General features: G+C 35.2%; 1 protein-coding gene across 1 annotated transcript; it reads right to left on the bottom strand.

Annotated features, from left to right (window-relative positions):
- Positions 1–1,062: 1,062 nt before the first annotated feature.
- On the bottom strand, positions 1,063–10,867 carry SYT4 (synaptotagmin 4). Its single transcript, XM_086372253.1, has 4 exons — positions 10,584–10,867; positions 6,996–7,810; positions 5,245–5,365; positions 1,063–3,747 (listed from the first exon to the last, which is right to left on the bottom strand). Exons 1-4 carry the CDS (start codon positions 10,615–10,617, stop codon positions 3,440–3,442), a joined length of 1,278 nt encoding a protein of 425 aa, XP_086228379.1. The 5' UTR covers positions 10,618–10,867; the 3' UTR covers positions 1,063–3,439.
- Between the last annotated feature and the right edge of the window lie 10,030 nt (positions 10,868–20,897).

Below are 20,897 nucleotides of genomic sequence, written 5' to 3'. Positions count from 1 at the left end.
CTTTTGACATATATGGGCACACAATACAATTAATGTGCTTTAGAACAAAAATATAATGGAAGCATATTTTGGTTGTATTACATTTACAAAGCTGTTTATCCAAGTATGATAATACAGAACACCTCCATATAGACTAGTGCTGTTTAAAAAAAAAAAAAAAGGCTGATCCTCCTTGTGATTAATCCCATAGCTCCATTTACTTTAGCTGGTGTCTAAAGGAAGCGCTGCATATGTCCTCAGGTTTTTTCTTACCTTTCTTTGGAAGAGATAAAGACTTCCATTTCAATACCATTTTACTAAATAAATCTATCCAATGAAAAGATGTAGGAAAAATTAAAAAGCAAGTAAAAGATAGTAATATAAAATGTGTGCTAAGTCACTTCGGTCATGTCCTACTCTATGCAACCATATGGACTATAGCCACCCAGGACTTTCCAGGCAAGAATACTGGAGTGGGTTGCTATGCCCTCTTGCAGGGGAACTTCCAGACCCAGGGATCAAATCCAAGTCACTTATGTCTCCTGCATTAGCAAGCAGATTCTTTACCACCTGGGAAGTGGTAAAGAGTACCACTTGGGAAGCCCCAAAACAAAACAGGTAATGAAAGAGACTAAAGTGAGAAATAAAATCATAAAAGACAGTAAAAGGAAGATTAAATTTAAAAATTGTGATAGAAAATGATGAAGGGAACAAAATACATAAAGAAATAGTTAAAGAATGTGGGCATGAACCATTTTAAGGATATAACAGAGCCAGTTTATGAGGATTCCTGGAGGAGATTGGCCTGCCATAGCGAGAAGAGTGAAGGATATGAGGAAATCTTTTCACATACCATCCATTTGAACTTGAGTCAACTGCCAAAGCTCCTTTAGCTTCAAGGTTTTCTCCTGTAGATAGATAATGGTATCTGTTCTGAATGAGTTTTATGAAGATTAACCAAAATACAGCAAGATATGTGGAGATCCTGGTGCCAAGTCATTATGTTCCTTAATCTGTGCCAGATGACCTGTTAGGGAAACTTGAGAACTTAGAAAGAAAGAAGAGAATCCACTGACAGAAAAGTTTGAGTTGAAATGTGTTGGGCAAAAGCAGCCATTTATTCATGTTTTATAAACATGATCTTACAAACATCATACAGAGCTGGCACAAAAGCACAGACACCATCTCATACACCATGCTTCCTTCCAAACCACTTCGATTAAGTTACAGCATCAGAACAAATCAGTTACTAAGTTACACAGTTCTTCAAACATGGACATCTCCCCACTAGAGTGGTTAGATTGGCTAATAAGACAAACAATTAATTTATATGTTTAATACAGTGCAGAATTTGTAACAGAATTCAAGATCACACTGATATTGTAATACCATATAAAACAGAATTTTCAGAAGATAATGCGATCACTGTGCCTCTGCCTGCTTCAATTCTGTTCTAGTTTTTCTTCTCTTTACTTAACAGTAACTGCAAATAGTTTTACTTGACTTTTCACAGTGAAAAACACTTTAAATTAAAAAAAAAAACTAAAAACTATTTACAAGTTAGTTATTGTCATTTTGTAATTATTTTCCATTGGCTTTATTGTCCCTCCTCCAATGACCATACTTTGCTTGGTACCACCATTAACCTCTGGCAACTGTGAAGGATACTTAGGATTTACATTTTTTAATGTTTCAGGGCTTCAAAATATATTATATTTCTTGGCCCATGATACCAAATATACAAACATAAAAAGGCCATAGGATTTACTCAAACCATATACTGACTACAATTCATTTCACAGAAATGCTGAGTGGACCAAGATGCTGTGACATGACTTTGTGATGGCATGAAAACAATGATTGGAGAATAATCTCGTTTAATTCCAAAATCATCTTAAAGCACAAAAGAGGGGTTGATTTCAATTTTTGTATACAGAGTGTAAAAAACATTTCCTACTTTCAGCATAATCATTAAAGGTATGTATATGTTGTTTGGAAAATGTACTGTCATAGATTTTACAAACACTGCGATATCAAACACATTCTCAAAAACTGCTAGAGCACTGACACAAAACCTGACTCAAAATGTAAATTTTTCAGTAGACTTCATTTCTAACTTGCATATTTAAAATTCAACTGTACCTGAGTTTCACTCTTACTTTTCTAAACACTCAAATACAGTGACATTACCTCAAGTAAATTCTTTCCAAGTAATCACAGAGCCCTGGTACTGGAAAGCAGTACAAGATACAAGTTTATAAACTGGTCCACAGACAAGAGCTCAAGACAAATTAGCCTAGAAAAGATAGTGAAACGTACTTTGCTGTGTTAATTTGGCAGCATACATTTGTTATGTATGAACATATGTTAAGTATATTAGGCTTGCCGTATGACAATTTTCTATAATTTGTTGGTTAAAGTAAAATTTTCTAACTAGCAATGACTGAAACTTTTTGACTTTTTGTCTTCATTTCTTTTGAAATAGTAACTTAGTCCTCTCTGGGAGAGAGCAAGCAAATGAAGACTCGGTCACCCATGACCTCTCTGTGTTCAAGGGATACACTTGAATGTACCCTTAGAAACTATACGTATTTCCTCTAAGAAAACTGCATTTCTAACTGGATTTGTAGCTGAAGTGTATTTCTTTACTCATTAGCCAACTCAACAACTTCACAAAAATATATAGGGCTTTCTTAGGCCACATTGAGTCTTGTCACAAGAAGAGAATAATGCAAGGCCATGAGTGTTATGTGAGATTATATTTTACATCTGACTCACATGTAATCACAGAGGGAGGAAATCCTATTTTGGCTACAGTGTCCTCAACTCAGCCCTTTAATAAAATGATTTCTCATTTTGTTCACTGCTTTTTTTTTTTTTTCCCTCAACAAACCCAAGTTACCTCTCTTATGATAAAGTTGTGTCAAATTATTACAGACCAAAGAACAATAATCATATACTTTTATAATCAGGAAAGCTATTTGTAAATTACATATCAATAATTAATAAAGCAATCTAGAACATTTCTTTAATATCTTTGGGTTTAAAGAAAAATTTATTTCTCCACTTGATAAACAATGGGTGAATTTTCATAAGAGAAGGCATGCTTTTCATTTCTAAATCCTGATAATCACATTGATTTTTAGTGATGTGGTTCAATGAGATCATCACCACATCCATAATTTGAGACTACAGAGCAGTATTCCTAAAATGCTCAAGTACTTTTTTATTTATATCACTGGTAACCTGCAGGGGAAATTGAATATCTTATGAAAATTTATCCAGATTCTCTAATAAAGAGGAAATGATCATGATACACATTTACAGTTACTTTCTGCTAATTCAATCCATTTCTAACAACAACAACAAAAAGTTTGCACTCACGTGTCAGGGGAAAAAAAGGAAAATTTCTCCTTGCCTAGTAAAAATCGTTAAGTTCCAATTCATCACAGCTAGGGTGCTAACCATCACAGAGTGCGTGCCACTTGGCGATTTGCCTCCTGGGATAGTCACAGATCTCCTTCCAGTGCTCTCCACCAGCTCCTTCTGCTGCTGCTCCCAGGACCAACCGCCCAATCACCTCATTTCGGGATCCTCTTTCAGAATCCAAAACCAGAAATTCAACACTTATCTCTTCTAGACCCTCACAAGGAATGTCAAAGACAAAGAGTTCATTGAACACTGCATTGGGGGTGCATTTCTTCACATGCGTCTTCTTTTTAGAGATTCTCTTTTTGGCATGGTACAGGTTCACTTTGACATAGGGATCTGCAATGATACACAATAGATAATGTACTGGCAGAACATGGCAGGAACTCTGATCTCAAGATAATAGTGCCCTTAGATATTACTGCATACTGGCAAAATGTGATTATAATGAAAATGAGTCAGAATGAAGTGAAAATATGGATGAAGCTTGGCTTCTCTTTTGTCAACAAGTTGAAAATAAGAATGCAAAACATGAGAGATAACAGAGGATAGGAAAGAACTGTAATGGCCGGATGAAGAGATGACATAAAGGGGAAGGAAAGAGAATGTTCTAACACATTCTGATTACTAATAACTCATTTGCAAGAACGGAATAGAAGGAAAAAACATTACACAGCATCTAACCTTACTGATGATGGACAGGGAGGCCTGGCATGCTGCAATTCATGTGGTTGTAAAGAATCGGACATGACTGAGCGACTGAACTGAACTGAACTGAACCTTACTCAGTTGTCTGACTTTGGTTAAGTCTCTCTACCTCTCTGCTTTCTCCTTTGGATGGGGCAATGGGCGTTTAGAGTTCACAATGGCAATGCCTTTTCAATTTTAATTTTTCTGTGGTCCTTTAATCACCTGCTGTGTTTGTTTCCTGTTACCCTGTATTTATATTCCTTGTGTCACATGTATCCTGTGGATTTTAAGATAATGCTACTTTGTCAAATATTTAATTACATTATTTTGCCCTATTCTGGTTGCATGAGTTCATTTTAGCTTCCTAACCTATATCTTTAAGATCATGTTTTCAGCTTCCATTACTTAATTATAAAGTTATAACTAATAATAGCTCTAGGTGATATTGAATGAAATATATATATTTCATTATATATATGAATAAATACATATATATGAATGAATATGTATATATATAAATAAAATATATATATATATACACATATATGTATATATCCAGTCTTTACAATCCCCTTCAAGGTAAGTACTATTATGTCCAATTTGTATAGAGTTTAAGAAACATAACCAAGATTACTGTGCTAAGAAACAGAAGAGTTAGGGTTTGAACTCAGATCATTTTAACCCATAGGTCACATGTTCTTTCTCATATAGCAAAGTTTTTTGTGTGTGTGAAAGCTAGTCACAAAACTAAAAGCTAATTCTTAAAACAGACAGTAGATACATAGTGAATTGAAGGAAAGATAAAAATAATAGAAGTGTAAGGTTAAGCAGGCTCATTTAAAATATTAAAATTAAGAACTTTTCCTTAATAGCTTATTTTTTTTTGCCTTATGTTTCAACTTTATTCAATCAGACATCTATCACATACAAACTGAGTCTTGTATTTTAGAACTACTTAGTTTTCTTCTTTTTGTTAATGGCATTGACTCACACTTTTATTCCATAAAATGAGAAACAGAAGAACGATCACATCATTTGTAATTGTGAATAAAGGGTAAATAAAAATCATAGGCCAGTGTTGTTAACTGTTTTCCCCAATATATAGCTCATTTTTCATTGAGCCTATGTTTTTCAAAGTATTCTTACCTGAAAGTCCAGACACATCAGATTTAGGCAGGTGCCGAGCTTTTAAAACAACCACAGTAAGAGTATTTGTGGTGGACTGATAGCAGAGAGAGATCAATAACTCACCCCGTCCTGAAGATTTCTAAACAAAAAGAGGTAAGATATAAAAATGTTTTTAGTATTCTTTAGTTTTGAAATATATACTTTTGTCAACATTTGAAGTGGTATAATAGCACTGTTATTTAAATGTACAATTCCTTAGTTTACTTTAATGTGCTAAAGAATCAGAGTAACTAAAATATGTACGCAGTGCCATCGCCTCCTAAGAACAACTATCTGCCATCTTGTGGACTTTTGGGGTACTGCAGAATGTCAAAATTCATGAGTTAGCCACACTCATCACTAGAAACGTTTTTAAGGGGGATATTTAGAATATAGCTTACAGAGAGGTATTTTTAATTTTTTGCTTTTTAATTAACTCTCCACTTTAATTAAGTTGTTAATGGTAATGAATATTATCTAATTATTTTAATATATCTGTATATGGGCAATTGATTCATGTTCAGTTTGATTTTATTTCAAATCCTTTAGAACAGACATTATTAAAATTTGAATTCAGAAAACCTGAAATTTAATCTGACACCCACAGTTCTCTTGGCCCCGAGGGCTAATGGAGTTAGAACTCTCTTCCCCAACCCTACCCCAAATCCTTCTTTAATCCAAGGAATGAGCTAAATATTGGAGAGAATTGACTCGGAATTTTTCATGCTTTGTCTTTGAATAGTATCATAGAATTTATTTTTTACATAAGATTTAGATCTTGTTTTTACTTTAACATTAGATAAGATGACCAAGAACTCAAAGTACAATTTCTAACTGAAAGTAACAAAAAGTAACTTGGAGTTTGATTATAGCTAAGAATGATGGCTGACTAGAGCTCCTAAAACTGCAATACATATTTATTAAAAAAAGCTACTATGGGGTAACTGTGTGAATGAGCACTCCAAGAAAAAGAATAGGAAACAAATCTTTATTCCCATTGTGCTACTAAGCAGCCTGGTGTATCAAACTACTTAATAATTCTATATATTGACTGTCATTAACTTGAACAGACAAAGGTGAGGATGTGGTCAAAACAAACTTTATGGTATTCTATAGAATACCACAGCTGGAATCGAGTCAGTTCCATATTTAAGGGAAAAATACAACTAAATTTGATTAATTGATGTCTTATCATTTTCTAATAATTCTAGAACTACAAAAGTAGTGTAACTACAAAAGCAGAGTAACTCCTGTTATACAACACAAGGGTGAATATAATTCAATATAATGATGTACCTCTTCCTCAAGAAGCAATTCTATGAAAAAGTCAATACAACTTCAAATACTCAGGATAAATTGATTTAATTTTCAATTTCAATTATGCTAACATTGATACATATTTTTTAACTTGCAATGAGTAAGAAATATTTGTCTGCATTTTAGTGGCAGTCTTAGTCAAAATACTTGTGATAGAAATTCATTAAAGTTATATAAATATTAAATAAATCTATAAAGTGTCCCTATTTATTTTATATCATTGATATATTTTAAGCATTTCAGTAGTGGGTTAAATTTTCTTTCATCTATCTGTCTCCCTGCTCCCATTTGATTATGATCAATACTAGTTAAACTTGGCAAAGATGATATGTACAAGACATCATTTTAATAAAAATCCTTTTGATACAGAAAAGATTATTTATAAATATGTTTAAAGACTAAAAATTAATTACCCTAACATTTCTCTTGGTAATCTCTCTGTTCATTAACATTTCTCCATTAGTTAATTCAATTCCTGCCAGAGGAATCAGGACTTCTCCAATGACATCATCTCTTGAAAACCTGTCAAAACTCAAGACTGTGAAGTGCAAGGCCAGCTCCTGGATCTGGGTGTAGGGTATCCCATAGAATGTGAAGGTCTCATCGAAAGCCGGGTCCAAGGTCTTTCTCAGAACTCTGGTTTTTACTTTATGCTTCTTCTCTGGAAGAATCATCATTTTGATGTATGGGTCAGAGGTCATTGACTGGTCGTCCATGGCTGGCAAGCCACGGGCTTCCTTAATATTTACCACAAATGCTTTCTTCTCAAAGTTGTACTCTAAGGAGAAGAAGAGGGTTCCCAGTTTCTCCTGTTTCTCATCTGAAGTAAGAGAAGTGCTGGACTTTAAGCTATCGGGGGAAACTACCTCTTTTCCCCCTTCTGAAGAGAGTTTTGGGGTCACGCTCTCCAGGTCAGAAGAACTGCCAGCTTTGAAATTTGTTTTGGGAAAATTGCCATTTAGATCTCTCTTCTCAAGATCAAGATGCAATGAATTCTTTGGCACCGCTGATTTATTCTTTACTTCATTTTTCTCATCGGCTCCAAACTTCTTTTTGCTGTCCAGGCTTTCAGGGTAAATGTCAACTCCCTTTAGCACATGCACAAACTTATACGGAGGAGTCTTGCTAGGCTTGGATGACTTTCTCTGACAGCATATCCACGCAAACAGAGAGACTGTGAAGACCAGGCCAAACGCACTGAAGATCCCCACCACTGTGGGAATTTCATCTGAAAAATCAAATGACCGATAACATGCATTAAAGGAGCAGAGTTGGAAACACCCTATTTGAAAAGCATCCTAAAGCTGGCAATTGCTGTATGTTGCACAGATTGAATTGCTTTCCAACTGTTCTGGGTGAATTATGTGCCTATTTCATATAACTTTCAGGAAAAAACTCAGATGTGCCACATAGAGAATAAACAGAAAATCCTTCCTTGTAGTAATTTTCATAAATAAAATGAAAGGATGAAACTTGGTTGAGGCTAAGGATGGGGGAATACTAAATGATCATGACCTACCTTTGTTTTCACATTTAACATGAGACAAATAGAGTCAAATACATGAATCAGTACTCATAATATTTTCATTGATATTTTGAGGCTTTCCAGAAGCATCAGTTCTTACTATGTAATTCTAAGCCACATTCTTCAAATGCTGAGAGAAATGATGGAACATTATCTGCAATTATCACAAACATTAATAATTTCTATCCAAATTACAGTGAAAGAAATGTACACATATTAGGGGGAAAAGAACAAAAAGGTGAACAACAGAATATTAATATTATACAACTTGTAAGACTACAAACTCGTATACTTACCCCAAATTCTTCAAATAAATACTGAATTATCCAAATTACAAATTGATTATCTAGATAGGATAAAACTCAAAGAATGGTTATAGATGAATCATCATCCCTTAAAATGTAATGAAAAGAGTGGGTAGAGATAATTTAGAGTTCAATTTTATCCATAACTGATTTTTTTCCTAGCACATTTCCACATGGCAAATGGTGATCAAATTGAAATTGGCATTCATTCCTTGAATGAGGGCACATTAACTACTGACATTATGTAACATTGATTATTCATGAAGCCTATCATGTTCCATATGTAAGCGTATTCTCCAACAAATGATTAATATCACTGTGTAAGTAAAAGCAGTGTTACTATATACGGATACAGTGAATTGAGTCAATGTTTAATATGATCAAAATTAATATAACTAATGTAATAATATCTGCTTTTGGCTCCATTGCATTCTATTTTTTCATCCCAAGTAGTGAATAATAAAGTTAAAAGTCCCAGTCAGGAAAAGGTTAAGGCTTGCTTAACTAATCCCTGAAAGAATAGTCTTTTGTTTTTCTGCTCCTCAATCCCTCAAACTTCTATTTCATAATCACAAAACTGAACTCAAATAATATATAATTAGGAAATGACAACAGCAAAGATACCAAAGAAGATAAAACAGGAAACACATTAATGAAAAATACTCTGTAGTTTAATTATATCAATAAACTGAATTGTGTAGAGATGAAAAATATACTTTGAATTCACGAGATAGAAAAACCAGTGGATGCTACAGAAAGAAAATGAGGTGAGACCTAAAGATCATTAGCTAAACTTACTATCAGCTTTTCAGTTTTACCTTCTGTTTAAGTCTTTGTGGGGAGAAAAAACAAACATACAAACAAAACACTTCTGGACTTTCTAATCATCCAAGTCTAAGGAGCAAAAGCAAACTATTCTTTATTCTTTAAACAATGAAGAAAGAAAAAATTTTTAAAAAGGAATAGAATTTTTTTTTCTAAATAGACTTATGACCCATACCAGAACATATTTTTAACTAGCACAGCATCTGAAAATTCCTCAGTATTCAAATATTTCTAATTTTCAATCAGAAACTGGGAATACATCTCATATTACAACAATATAAACTCAATCAGTCAAATGGATAGCTGTGAAAGAAATTCCTTCCTGAATATATCACATATTGTCTCATTTAATATTAATGTCAAAAGGCAAAATATTTAATATACAAAGATTCATCTACTCCCCATGTATTCTCTAATAATAAGACCCTAAACTTTTGAAAGCAAAGATCTGTCATTTCACTCAGTCTCATAACAAACTTCTATAAATTTCCTGATATTTCTGAATATATGTAAAGCAAAATATTGCCTTTGGAATATAATGAAACCTAAAATAACACTTTTCTATTTGAAGAAATATCTCTGATATTTTCTTTTCTTCTTTTTTCACTAAAACAGAGAAGGAGAGTAAGGGTGTTAAGCACAGATATAGGAAAAGGGAAACTGAATGGGAAAATATAAGTCTTAAGTATAGTTCCCAGTAGTTTTTAGCTAACAGACCTGCAAATTTTCCCTTATTTCTCTGGCCTCTGGTTACCTGTGAAATAGAATGGGCTCAGCTAATTAATTTTGAATACTCTATTTAACCCTAGCATCGTAGGGTTCTGTCTTTCACTAGCAGCATATTTCAAGTATACAAGAAAAACAGCAGAGAAAAAATACCTTATGGTACATTCTGCAATAAAACATACATTCTAAATGCCCTATTAGTCAAGTTATTTTATATTGAGATCAAACCCTTTGTAATCACAGAACCATTTGGCTTCCCCTAATTAGTTAAATACAGGTTTTCATGCAAATAAAAATCACCTACAGAATTAATGAAACCAGCAAGCAAACAGATCTCTTTTCTTTACTTAGCACGTGCTGCAATTTACAGGGATACCTGGATAACTAGGAACTTCTTGGATGTAAAATCGCGCTAGCATAAAGCAATTTTAAGGAGAAAAATAATCAAGAGAGAAACCACAGAGGTAAGCCACTATTGCCGTTTTACAGTTCTCATGTTGCTTTCAGTTTACCTGGGGAATCTATTATCAACATCCCACGGAAACACATACACACACACACACACACACACCAGCGTATTTAAGGAACAATCGCAGTTGTAAGTTGAGTAACTTGCTTACCAAATTCTTCCCGGCTGGTAGAGATCGGAGCCATTTTTTGTTGCGTATTCTGTCCGAGGTGCTGAACGGAAACCCTCTGGCTTGGTTCACTTGCCTCGATCTGAGGGGACGGGGGCTTTTCCTAGCGCTGGAAACAACAGTGCAAAGCTCAGGGGACCTAAGCCGGGAGTGGGGAAGAGGCAGCGAGAGAGGTCCACTCGCCCTCACACAGTGATTTTCCAGCCCTGTTCCTGTTTTGGCTCGTTAGAGAAGCTTGTCTCCGAGACTCTAGACGTGGCTGAAACACGAATTGACGCAATCCTGACGCTACAGGGTGAAATCAGCACCTCCCCTCCTCTCTCCAAGCCACTCCTCTGCCCCTTCATTCTTTCTTCCTCCCTTCTCTCCCGGGATTTCAACACACACTTCATCAATTATTTTAACTGTTGGACTACTGGAGATTAGTTTGCTGTTCTGTGGGGGCTCAGAGACACATAGAGATGAGTCCTGAAACTCATCAATGTCAATTCCTAACGTAAAAATCTCCTGATCATCTAGATCAGTGAAAAAATATGTCTGTGTTATCAGAATAATATAATTTACAGAAGCGATTTGAGGGAAGAGTAAGGAGATAAATTTCTACATAAATGATCCCTTATAAAATGAAAATCTATACTTTCTTGCTATTTAAATTTTTTTTGATATATTACACCTGTATTAGAAAATTTACTGCATATTGATTCATTTGGAATAAATTTTCCTATCATTATCACTTATTTTCTAATAAATTATTAGTCTAAACATTTTGATGATTCTGTTGCTCAATCTTTCTCTCAGCTCTCTTCCTTTAATATTTGACTTTTGACCAGCTAAATTACTTAGGAACATATGGGAATAATCTCTTCTGCATTCAGACTCACTCTGTTATGACTTTTGCATGTATTGAGATTGTTTTGGAAAGGATATTTCTGGTTAAAATCCCTGACTTCTAACAGGTTTATTCAAAATAGCTACAAGAATAACATCACAATCTAAAATGACAACAATAATTATCGGTTATTTTCAAAGGAAAACGTATTACTTTTCTAAACTACTGATATCCCCAGAGTTGAGGAACTGGGAAAATATGTTGTTAGATTCTGATTAATTTTAATCTGAAGACTGTGCCTTTTTAAAGCAAATGTTAACAATTTTCCAAAGAAGAGAACTCAGGCTGTAACTTCAACTGTCAATTATTGCTCCACAAGGAATTTCTCTGCTCTGGGACTCAGTGAGAAAATGACATTCAGTGTGCTGTGGGATGGGGGAGGAATGAGTATCGGGTGAGTCTCAGAAAGCTACTGTAACATGACAGGTTGCTGCGTACTGGCAAGCAGCTGGCTCTGAACGTCAGGACTGTGTCTGGGGAGAAATTGGCTCAGTACTTTTGCATCATGGAAAATTTTATAAACCTAAGTCCCTCTTCTTTCCTTTTCTACTCACGCCCACATACTTGGCATTTTAACATTCTCCTAACAGATTTTTTTCTTTACTTTATATCTTCTTCCTATGAAAACATACAAGCTAATTTACTGTATTCAATTTTTCCATTATCAAAGTCTGTGTTTTCTGGCCTTATTGTTCCATTTCATTTAGATTACTTGCTTCCTTGACTTTGCATGCAACTGGTGAGATTGTCCCTATGAATAAATATCCATTAGATAGATGAAAGAGTGGCATTTATTTGTGATACATTTATGGTATGAGGTTTATTAAAATATGTTTTCTATCTAAGTTATTAATACCAAATGGTTATACTCACTTGTAAACATGAGTACTTTATGTATATGTTGGCCGCAAGTTAATATCTCTGTAATTTTACCTTCTGGTGGTAAAATGCTACCATCTAAAACCTGTCTAGATTGTTCAAACTCTCCTTAAATGACCCCAGAGCTCTCTTTAAACAGAACCCCACCCTACCCTGGGTTGTCTCATTTCTGAGGACACAATGTGATAAAATTACATCTTGCCCAGAGCTAATGCTATTGTGAATGTAGTAACTCTTTCATTGTTTGCTTTAAAAGCAAACTGAAAATCAATGTTATTAACTAAATATCAGATGTTTTCTTCATTTTCATTTGATAAGCAGCATATTAACCATTATCTAATCTCTTCAAACAAATTTCCAGTAGCATCGGATGAGGAGTGGAAGCTGAACCAATTTAGAGGAAACCCTGTAAGTTTCTTATGATTAAGATTCACACCCTACCACCATATTACATTGTTCTCTTTATATCCAGCAAACAAGTAATCAATTCTCTGACATAAACAATACCATTCTTGCAGCATTGATTTGAAAGGAGGGGCTGTTGCTAGGTAACCACCTAATTGCTACCCAAAACACACAGTCTCAAGTAAGTCGCTGTCCTGAGTAAGGCAAACCTATCTGTACAAGTGGCATTGTTTACTTCAGAGTGATTCTTTGACTGATAAAGTGCTTCAGTGTTTACCCTACCTTATTTCTGATTATGAATATGTATACGGATATGTATATATGGGGCTTCCCAGGTGGCTCTAGTGGTAAAGAATCTGCCTGCCAATGCAGGAGACATAAGAGACACAGGTTTGGTCCCTGGGTCAGGAAGATGCTCTGGAGAAGGAAATAGCAACCCACTCCAGTGTTCTTGCCTGGAAAATCTCATGGACAGAGGAGCCTGGCAGGCTACAGTTCATAGGGTCAAAAAAAAATTGGACATGACTAAAGCAATTTAGCATGCATGTATATATACTTTGATAAGCAGTGAATAAAACATTTGAATTCAATTTGGTTTTAAGAAATCTAGTTGATTTTAAAGATAAATAATTAAATGATTATAAGATTTTTAGTTCACTTTATCTACTTTTTTATTTTAGATTAATTTACAAACTTTGTATGGTTTATTAATTATATAAATAAGTCTATATTTTTCCATTCCTTTCCTTAAAAATATTATTGGTAGATGTGTTTAGAAATTCCTGCTAAGCAAAAGAAAATTTCAAAAGGTTGTGAAAATGTTTCAATGATTGTCAGCATTCAGTAATTTTTCATAGTACTCAGATTAATAATACAAAGGCATTTTACTAGTCTGCAGGTAGAGTAAAATGAAGTAATTGATAATGGATAATTATTTTAATGTTTCACATCATTCTCTTAAGAATACTAGCTCTAATGTTAACAGGATAGGTTTGTATTCCAAGCACACCCAAGTTAAGCATCCTACAAGACAAATGCTTTCCCAATTAGTATTGCAGAAATTCCTTCAAATAAATCATTTCTATATGTGTTTTTCTTCAAACTCTTCAGCACTTACTATGTGCCAACTTAAACTGGTCTCTGATAGCTCATGATTGAAAAGCTCATTCAGTTCAGTTCATTTCAGTCGCTCAGTCATGTCCGACTCTTTGCTACCCCATGAATCGCAGCACGCCAGGCCTCCTTGTCCATCACCAACCCCCGCAGTTTACCCAAACTCATGTCCATCAAGTAGGTGATGCCATCCAGCCATCTCATCCTCTGTCGTCCCCTTCTCCTCCTGACCTCAATCCCTCCCAGCATCAGGGTCTTTTCCAATAAGTCAACTCTTCACATGAGGTGGCCAAAGTACTGGAGATTCAGCTTCAGCATCAGTCCTTCCAATGAACACCCAGGACTGATCTCCTTTAGGATAGACTGGTTGTATCTTCTTGCAGTTAAGGGACTCTCAAGAGTCTTCTCCAACAGTTCAAAAGCATCAATTCTTCTGCGCTCAGCCTTCTTCACAGTCCAACTCTCACATCCATACTTGACCACAGGAAAAACCATAGCCTTGACTAGATGGACATTTGTTGGCAAAGTAATGTCTCTACTTTTCAATATGCTATCTAGGTTGGTCATAACTTTTCTTCCAAGGAGTAAGTGTCTTTTAATTTCATGACTGCAGTCACCATCTGTAGTGATTTTGGAGCCCAAAAAAATAAAGTCTGACACTGTTTCCACTGTTTCCCCAACTATTTCCCATGAAGTGATGGGACCAGATGCCATGATCTTAGTTTTCGGAATGTTGAGCTTTAAGCCAACTTTTTAACTCTCCTCTTTCATCAAGAGGCTTTTTAGTTCCTCTTCACTTTCTGCCATAAGGCTGGTGTCATCTGCATATCTGAGGTTATTGATATTTCTCCTGGCAATTTGATTCCAGCTTGTGCTTCCTCCAGCCCAGCGTTTCTCATGATGTACTCTGCATATAAGTTAAATAAGCAGGGTGACAATATACAGCCTTGACATACTCCTTTTCCTATTTGGAACCAGTTTGTTGTTCCATGTCCAGTTCTAACTGTTTAGCTTAAACCAAAATAAAATCTTATAAACTCTCTTCTTTTCTTTCTTTCAATGCATCCTTCTTAAAGATGTCATACCTTTTAAGTTTTATCTAGGTAGGGAATCTATGCTAGTAAAGATGATAGAAAAGAGCTTGCTCTCATGATGCTTACAGACTATAGAAGAAATAGACAGCCCTTCATTTAGAACTGGGAAGAAACTTTTAAAATCATAATTACAATCTTATGTATTTTCCTTGGTATTTTCTACCAAGCTTGGTCAGCACTATTCCATAGCCATCACTCTCTATCCTTTTCATGCCATCTTATCTATCCTCTTCTTCATAACTGCAGATTCAGTATGATATACTCAGATTTGCATTCTTCCTTCTCCTATGAGCTGTCCACAACTTCTCTCCTGTTTAAGAGAGTTTCATTTTTAACTACGAAGTTTCTGACAACAGCACTCATGCATTCATATTAATTTAAAATTTTATACCACTATCTCTAATTAAATCCTTTAAGTCAGGTTGACATATCCTTGGTTACATGCCAACAATTCCCAAAAGAGATAAACCAAAGCCTTCCACTAATGCTCCCTCCAAATATTCCACAAGTTTTATGTTTATTCATTATCTTCCTGGCACCAATGTTTTCATTTCCCTTGACTTCATTTTTGTCAGCAAAGTAATGTCTTTGCTTTTAATATGCTGTCTAGATTGGTCATAGCTTTTTTTCCAAGGAACAAGCTTATTTCAATTTCATGGCGGCAGTCACCATCTGCAGTGATTTGGGAGCTCAAGAAAATAAAGTTTGTCACTGTTTCCATTGTTTCGCTATCTATTTGCCATGAAGTGATGGGACCGGATGCCATGATCTTGTTTGTTTTTTATTTAATTAATTTATTTTTTAATTGAAGTATAATTGCTTTATAGAATTTTGTTGTTTTCTGTCAAACCTCAACATGAATCAGCCGTAGGTATACATATATCCCCTCCATTTTGAACCTCCCTCCCATCTCCCTCCCCATCCCACCCCTCTAGGTTGATACAGAACCCCTGTTTGAGGTTCCTGAGACATACAGAAAATTCTTATTGGGTCTCTATTTTACATATGGTAATATAAGTTTCCATGTTACTCTCTCCATACATCTCACCCTCTCCTCTCTCCCCAAATCCATAAGTCTATTCTCTATGTCCGTTTCTTCATTGCTGCCCTGTAAATAAATTCTTCAGTACCATTTTTCTAGATTCAGTATACATGCGTTAATATATGATATTTATCTTTCTCTTTCTGACTTACTTCACTCTGTATGATAGGCTCTAGGTTCATCCACCTCATTAGAACTGACTCAAGTGTGTTTCTTTTTCATGACTGAGTAATATTCCATTGTGTATATGTACCAAAATTTCTTTATCCATTCAACTGTTGATGGACATCTAGATTGGTTCCACGTTCTACCCATTGTAAATAGTGCTGCAATGAACAACGGGATACATGTGTCTTTTTCAATTTTGGTTTCCTCAGAGTATATGCTTAGGAGTGGGATTGCTGAGTCATATGGTGGTTTTATTTCTAGTTTTTAAGGAATCTCCATACTGTCTTCCATAGCGGCTGTATCAACTTACGTCCTCACCAACAGTGCAAGAGCGTTCCCTTTTTTCCACACCCTCTCCAGCATTTGTTTGTAGACTTTTTGATGATGGCCATTCTGGCTGCTGTGAGGTGATAACTCATTGTGGTTTTGATTTGCATTTCTCTAATAATGACTGATGTTGAGCATCCTTTCATGTGTTTGTTATCTCTATGTCTTCTTTGGAGAAATGTCTGTTTAGGTCTTTTTCCCACTTTTTGATTGGGTTTTTTCCTTTCTGGTATTTATTTGTATGAGCTGTGTGTATATTTAAGAAACTGATCCTTTGTCAGTTGTCTCATTTGCTATTATTTTCTCCCATTCTGATGGTTCTATTCTCACCTTGCTTATAGTTTCCTTTGCTGTGCAAAAGCTTTTAAGCTTAATCAGGTCCTACTTCTTTACTTTTGTTTTTACTTCCATTACTCTAGGAGGTGGGTCATAGGAGACCTTACTTTGATTTATGTCATCGAGTGTTCTACCTATTTTTTCCTCTAAGAGTTTTATAGTTTCTGATCTTATATGTAGGTCTTAAATCCATTTTGAGTTTATCTTTGTGTATGGTGTTAGGAAGTGTTCTCATTTCATTCTTTTACATGTAGCTGTCCAGTTTTCCCAGCAGCATTTTATTGAAGAGGCTATCTTTGCTCCATTCTTTATTCTTGCCTCTTTTGTCAAAAATAAGGTACCCATAGATGCATGGGTTTATTTCTGGGCTTTCTATCTTGTTCAGTTGGTCTGTATTTCGGTTTTTGTGCAGTATTATACTGTCTTTCCCTTATGGCAGAAAGTGAAGAGGAACTAAAAAGCCTCTTGATGAAAGTGAAAGAGGAGAGTTAAAAAGTTGGCTTAAAACTCAACATTCTGAAAACTAAGATCATTGCATCTGGTCCCATCACTTCATGGGAAATGGGGAAACAGTGGAAACAGTGTCAGACTTTATTTTGGGGGGCTCCAAAATCACTGCAGATGGTGACTGCAGCCATGAAATTAAAGATGCTTACTCCTTGGAAGAAAAGTTATGACCAACCTAGATAGCATATTGAAAAGCAGAGACATTACTTTGCCAACAAATGTCCATCTAGTCAAGGCTATGGTTTTTCCAGTGGTCATGCATGGATGTGAGAGTTGGACCGTGAAGAAAGCAGAGCGCTGAAGAATTGATGCTTTTGAACTGTGGTGTTGGAGAAGACTCTTGAGAGTCCCTAGGACTGCAAGGAGACCCAACCAGTCCATTCTGAAGGAGATCAGCCCTGGGATTTCTTTGGAAGGACTGATGCTAAAGCTGAAACTCCAGTACTTTGGCCACCTTATGTGAAGAGTTGACTCATCAGAAAAGACTCTGATGCTGGGAGGGATTGGGGGCAGGAGGAGAAGGGGACGACAGAGGATGAGATGGCTGGATGGCATCACTGACTTGATGGACATGAGTCTGAGTGAACTCCACGAGTTGGTGATGGACAGGGAGGCCTGGCGTGCTGCGATTCATGGGGTCGCAAAGAGTCAGACATGACTGAGCAACTGAACTGAACTGAACTGAACTGAATACTGTCTTGATGACTGAAGATTTGTAGTATAATCTGAAGTCAGGAAGGTTGATTCCTCTAGCTCTATTCTTCTTTTTCAAGGCTGCTTTGGCTATTCAGGGTCTTTTATATTTCCATATTAATTGTGAAATTTTTTGTTCTAGTTCTGTGGAAATTTTTCATTGGTAATTTGACAGGGATCACGTTGAATCTGTAGATTGTGTTTGGTAGTATAGTCATTTTTCACACTATTGATTCTTCCTACCCAGGAACATGAAATATCTCTCCATCTGTTTATGTTCTCTTTTATTTCTTTCATCAGTGTCTTATAATTTTCTATGTACAGTTCTATTGTCTCCTTAGATAAGTTTATTCCTAGATATTTTATTCTTCTTCTTGGTGAATGTGATTGATTCCTTAATTTCCCTTTCTGATTTTTCATTTTTGATATGTAGAAATGCAAGTGATTTCTATGTATTGATTTTGTATTCTGCAACTTTGCTAAATTCACTGATTAGCTCTAGTAATTTTCTTATACTATCTTTATGGTTTGCTATGTACAGTATCATGTCATCTGCAAACAATGAGAGTTTGACTTCTTTTCCAATCTAGATTCCTTTTATTTATTTTTCTTCCATGATTGCTGTAGCTAGGGCTTCGAAAATTATGTTGAATAATGGTGGTGAAAGTGGACCCCCTTGTCTTGCTCCTAATCTTGGGGGGAATGCTTTAATTTTCTCCACCATTGAGAATAATGTTTGCTGTAGGCTCATCATATATGGGCTTTACAATTTGAGGTAGGTTTCTTCTATGCCCATATTTTGAAGAGTTTTAACCACAAATGGGGGCTGAATTTTTTAAAGGCTTTTTCTGCATCTATTGAGTTTCTCATATGGTTTTTATCTTTCAATTTGTTAATATGGTGTATCACATTGATTGATTTGAATATATTGAAGAATCCTTGCATCCTTGGAATAAGCCCAACTTGATGGTGTATGAGCTTTTTAAAGTGTCGTTGAATACTGTTTGCTAAACTTTTGTTGAGGATATTTGCATCTATGTTCCTCAGTTATATTGGCCTGTAGTTTTATTTTTTTGGTTGTTGTGTTTGTCTGGTTTTGGTGTCACGGTGATGGTGGCCTCATAGAATGTGTTTGGAAGTGTTCCTTCATCTGCAGTTTTTTGGAAGAGTTTTAGAAGGACAGGCATTAGCTCTTCTCTAAATGTTTGATAGAATTCTCCTGCGAAGCCATCTGGGCCTGGACTTCTGCTTTGGGGGAGATTTTTGATCACAGCTTCAATTTCAATTCTTATAATTGAGTTGTTCATTATTTCTAGATCTTCCTGGTTCAGTCTTGGAAGACTTAACTATTCTAAGAATCTGCCCATTTCTTCCAGGTTATCTGTTTTATTGCCATGAAGTTGTTCATAATAGTCTCTTATAATCCTTTGTATTTCTGCATTGTCTTTTGTAACCTCTCCTTTTTCACTTCTAATTTTGTAGATTTGATTCTTCTCTCTTATTTTCTTAATGAGTCTGGCTAAAGTTTTGTCAATTTTGTTTATCTTCTCAAAGAACCAGCTTTAAGTTTTATTAATCTTTACAATTTTTTCTTTTTCATTTATTTCTGCTCTGGTCTTCATGATTTCTTTCCTTCTGCTAATTTTTGAATTTTTTGTTCTTCATTTTCCAGTTGTTTTAAGTATAAAGTTATGTTGTATATTTGTTGTTTTTCTTGTTTCTTGAGGTAATATTGTATTGCTATAAACTTCCCTCTTAGAACTTCTTTTGCTGCATCCCATAGGTTTTGAGTTGCCATGTTTTCATTGTCATTTGTTTCTAGATTTTTTTTTGATTTCCCTGTTGATTTTTTCAGTAACCTGTTGGTTATTTAGAAACGTATTGTTTAACCTCCTTGTGTTTGTATTTTTTACAGTTTTTTTTTTTCTTGTAATTCATATCTAGTCTCATAGCATTGTAGTCGGAAAAGATGCTTGATAACAATTTCAATTTTCTTCAACTTACTGAGGTTTGATTTGTGATGCAAGATGTAGTCTATCCTGGAGAATGTTCCATGGGCACTTGAGAAGGTGTATTCTTCTGCATTGGATGGAATGTCCTGAATATATCAATGAGATCCATCTCATCTAATGTATCACTTAAGACTTGTGTTTCCTTATTAATTTTCTGCTTCAATGGTCTGTCCATTGGTGTGAGTGGGGTGTTAAAGTCTCCTACTATTATTGTGTTACTGTCAAATTCTCCTTTTGTGTCTGTTAGTGTTTGTCTTATGTATTGAGGTTGGATGCTATCTTGGGTGCATAGATGATTACAATTGTCATGTCTTCCTCTTGGATTGATCCTTTGATCATTATGTAGCGTCCTTCCTTGTCTCTTGTTATATTCTTTATTTTAAGGTCTATCTTGTCTGATATGAGGATTGCTACTCCAGGATTCACTTGCTTTCAATTTGTATGGAATATATTTTTTTCCATCTTCTAAAGTGCCCAAGTGTTTTTAGGTCTGACGTGGGTTTCTTGTAGATAGCATATATATGAGTCTTGTTTTTATATCCATTCAGCCAGTCTGTGTCTTTTGGGTTGAGCATTTAATCCGTTTACTTTTAAAGTAATTATTGATATATATGTTCATATTGCCATTTTCTTAATTGGTTGGGGTTTGATTTTGTAGACCTTTTTCCTTCTCTTGTATTTCCTGACTATATAAATCCCTTTAACGTTTGTTGTAAAGCTGGTTTGGTGGTACCAAATTCTCTTAACTTTCGCTTGTCTGAAAAGCTTTTGATTTCTCCATCAATTTTGAATGAGATCCTTGCCAGGTAGAGTAATCTTGGTTGTAGATTT

Source organism: Bos grunniens, chromosome 24 (genome assembly GCF_055505025.1).
Source record: "Bos grunniens cultivar Pamir isolate PY7600 chromosome 24, Bosgru_T2T1.0, whole genome shotgun sequence".
Classification (NCBI taxonomy): Eukaryota; Metazoa; Chordata; class Mammalia; order Artiodactyla; family Bovidae; genus Bos; species Bos grunniens.
The sequence above is the reverse complement of the archived record's forward strand: the minus strand, read 5'-3'. Positions and strand labels throughout refer to the sequence as shown.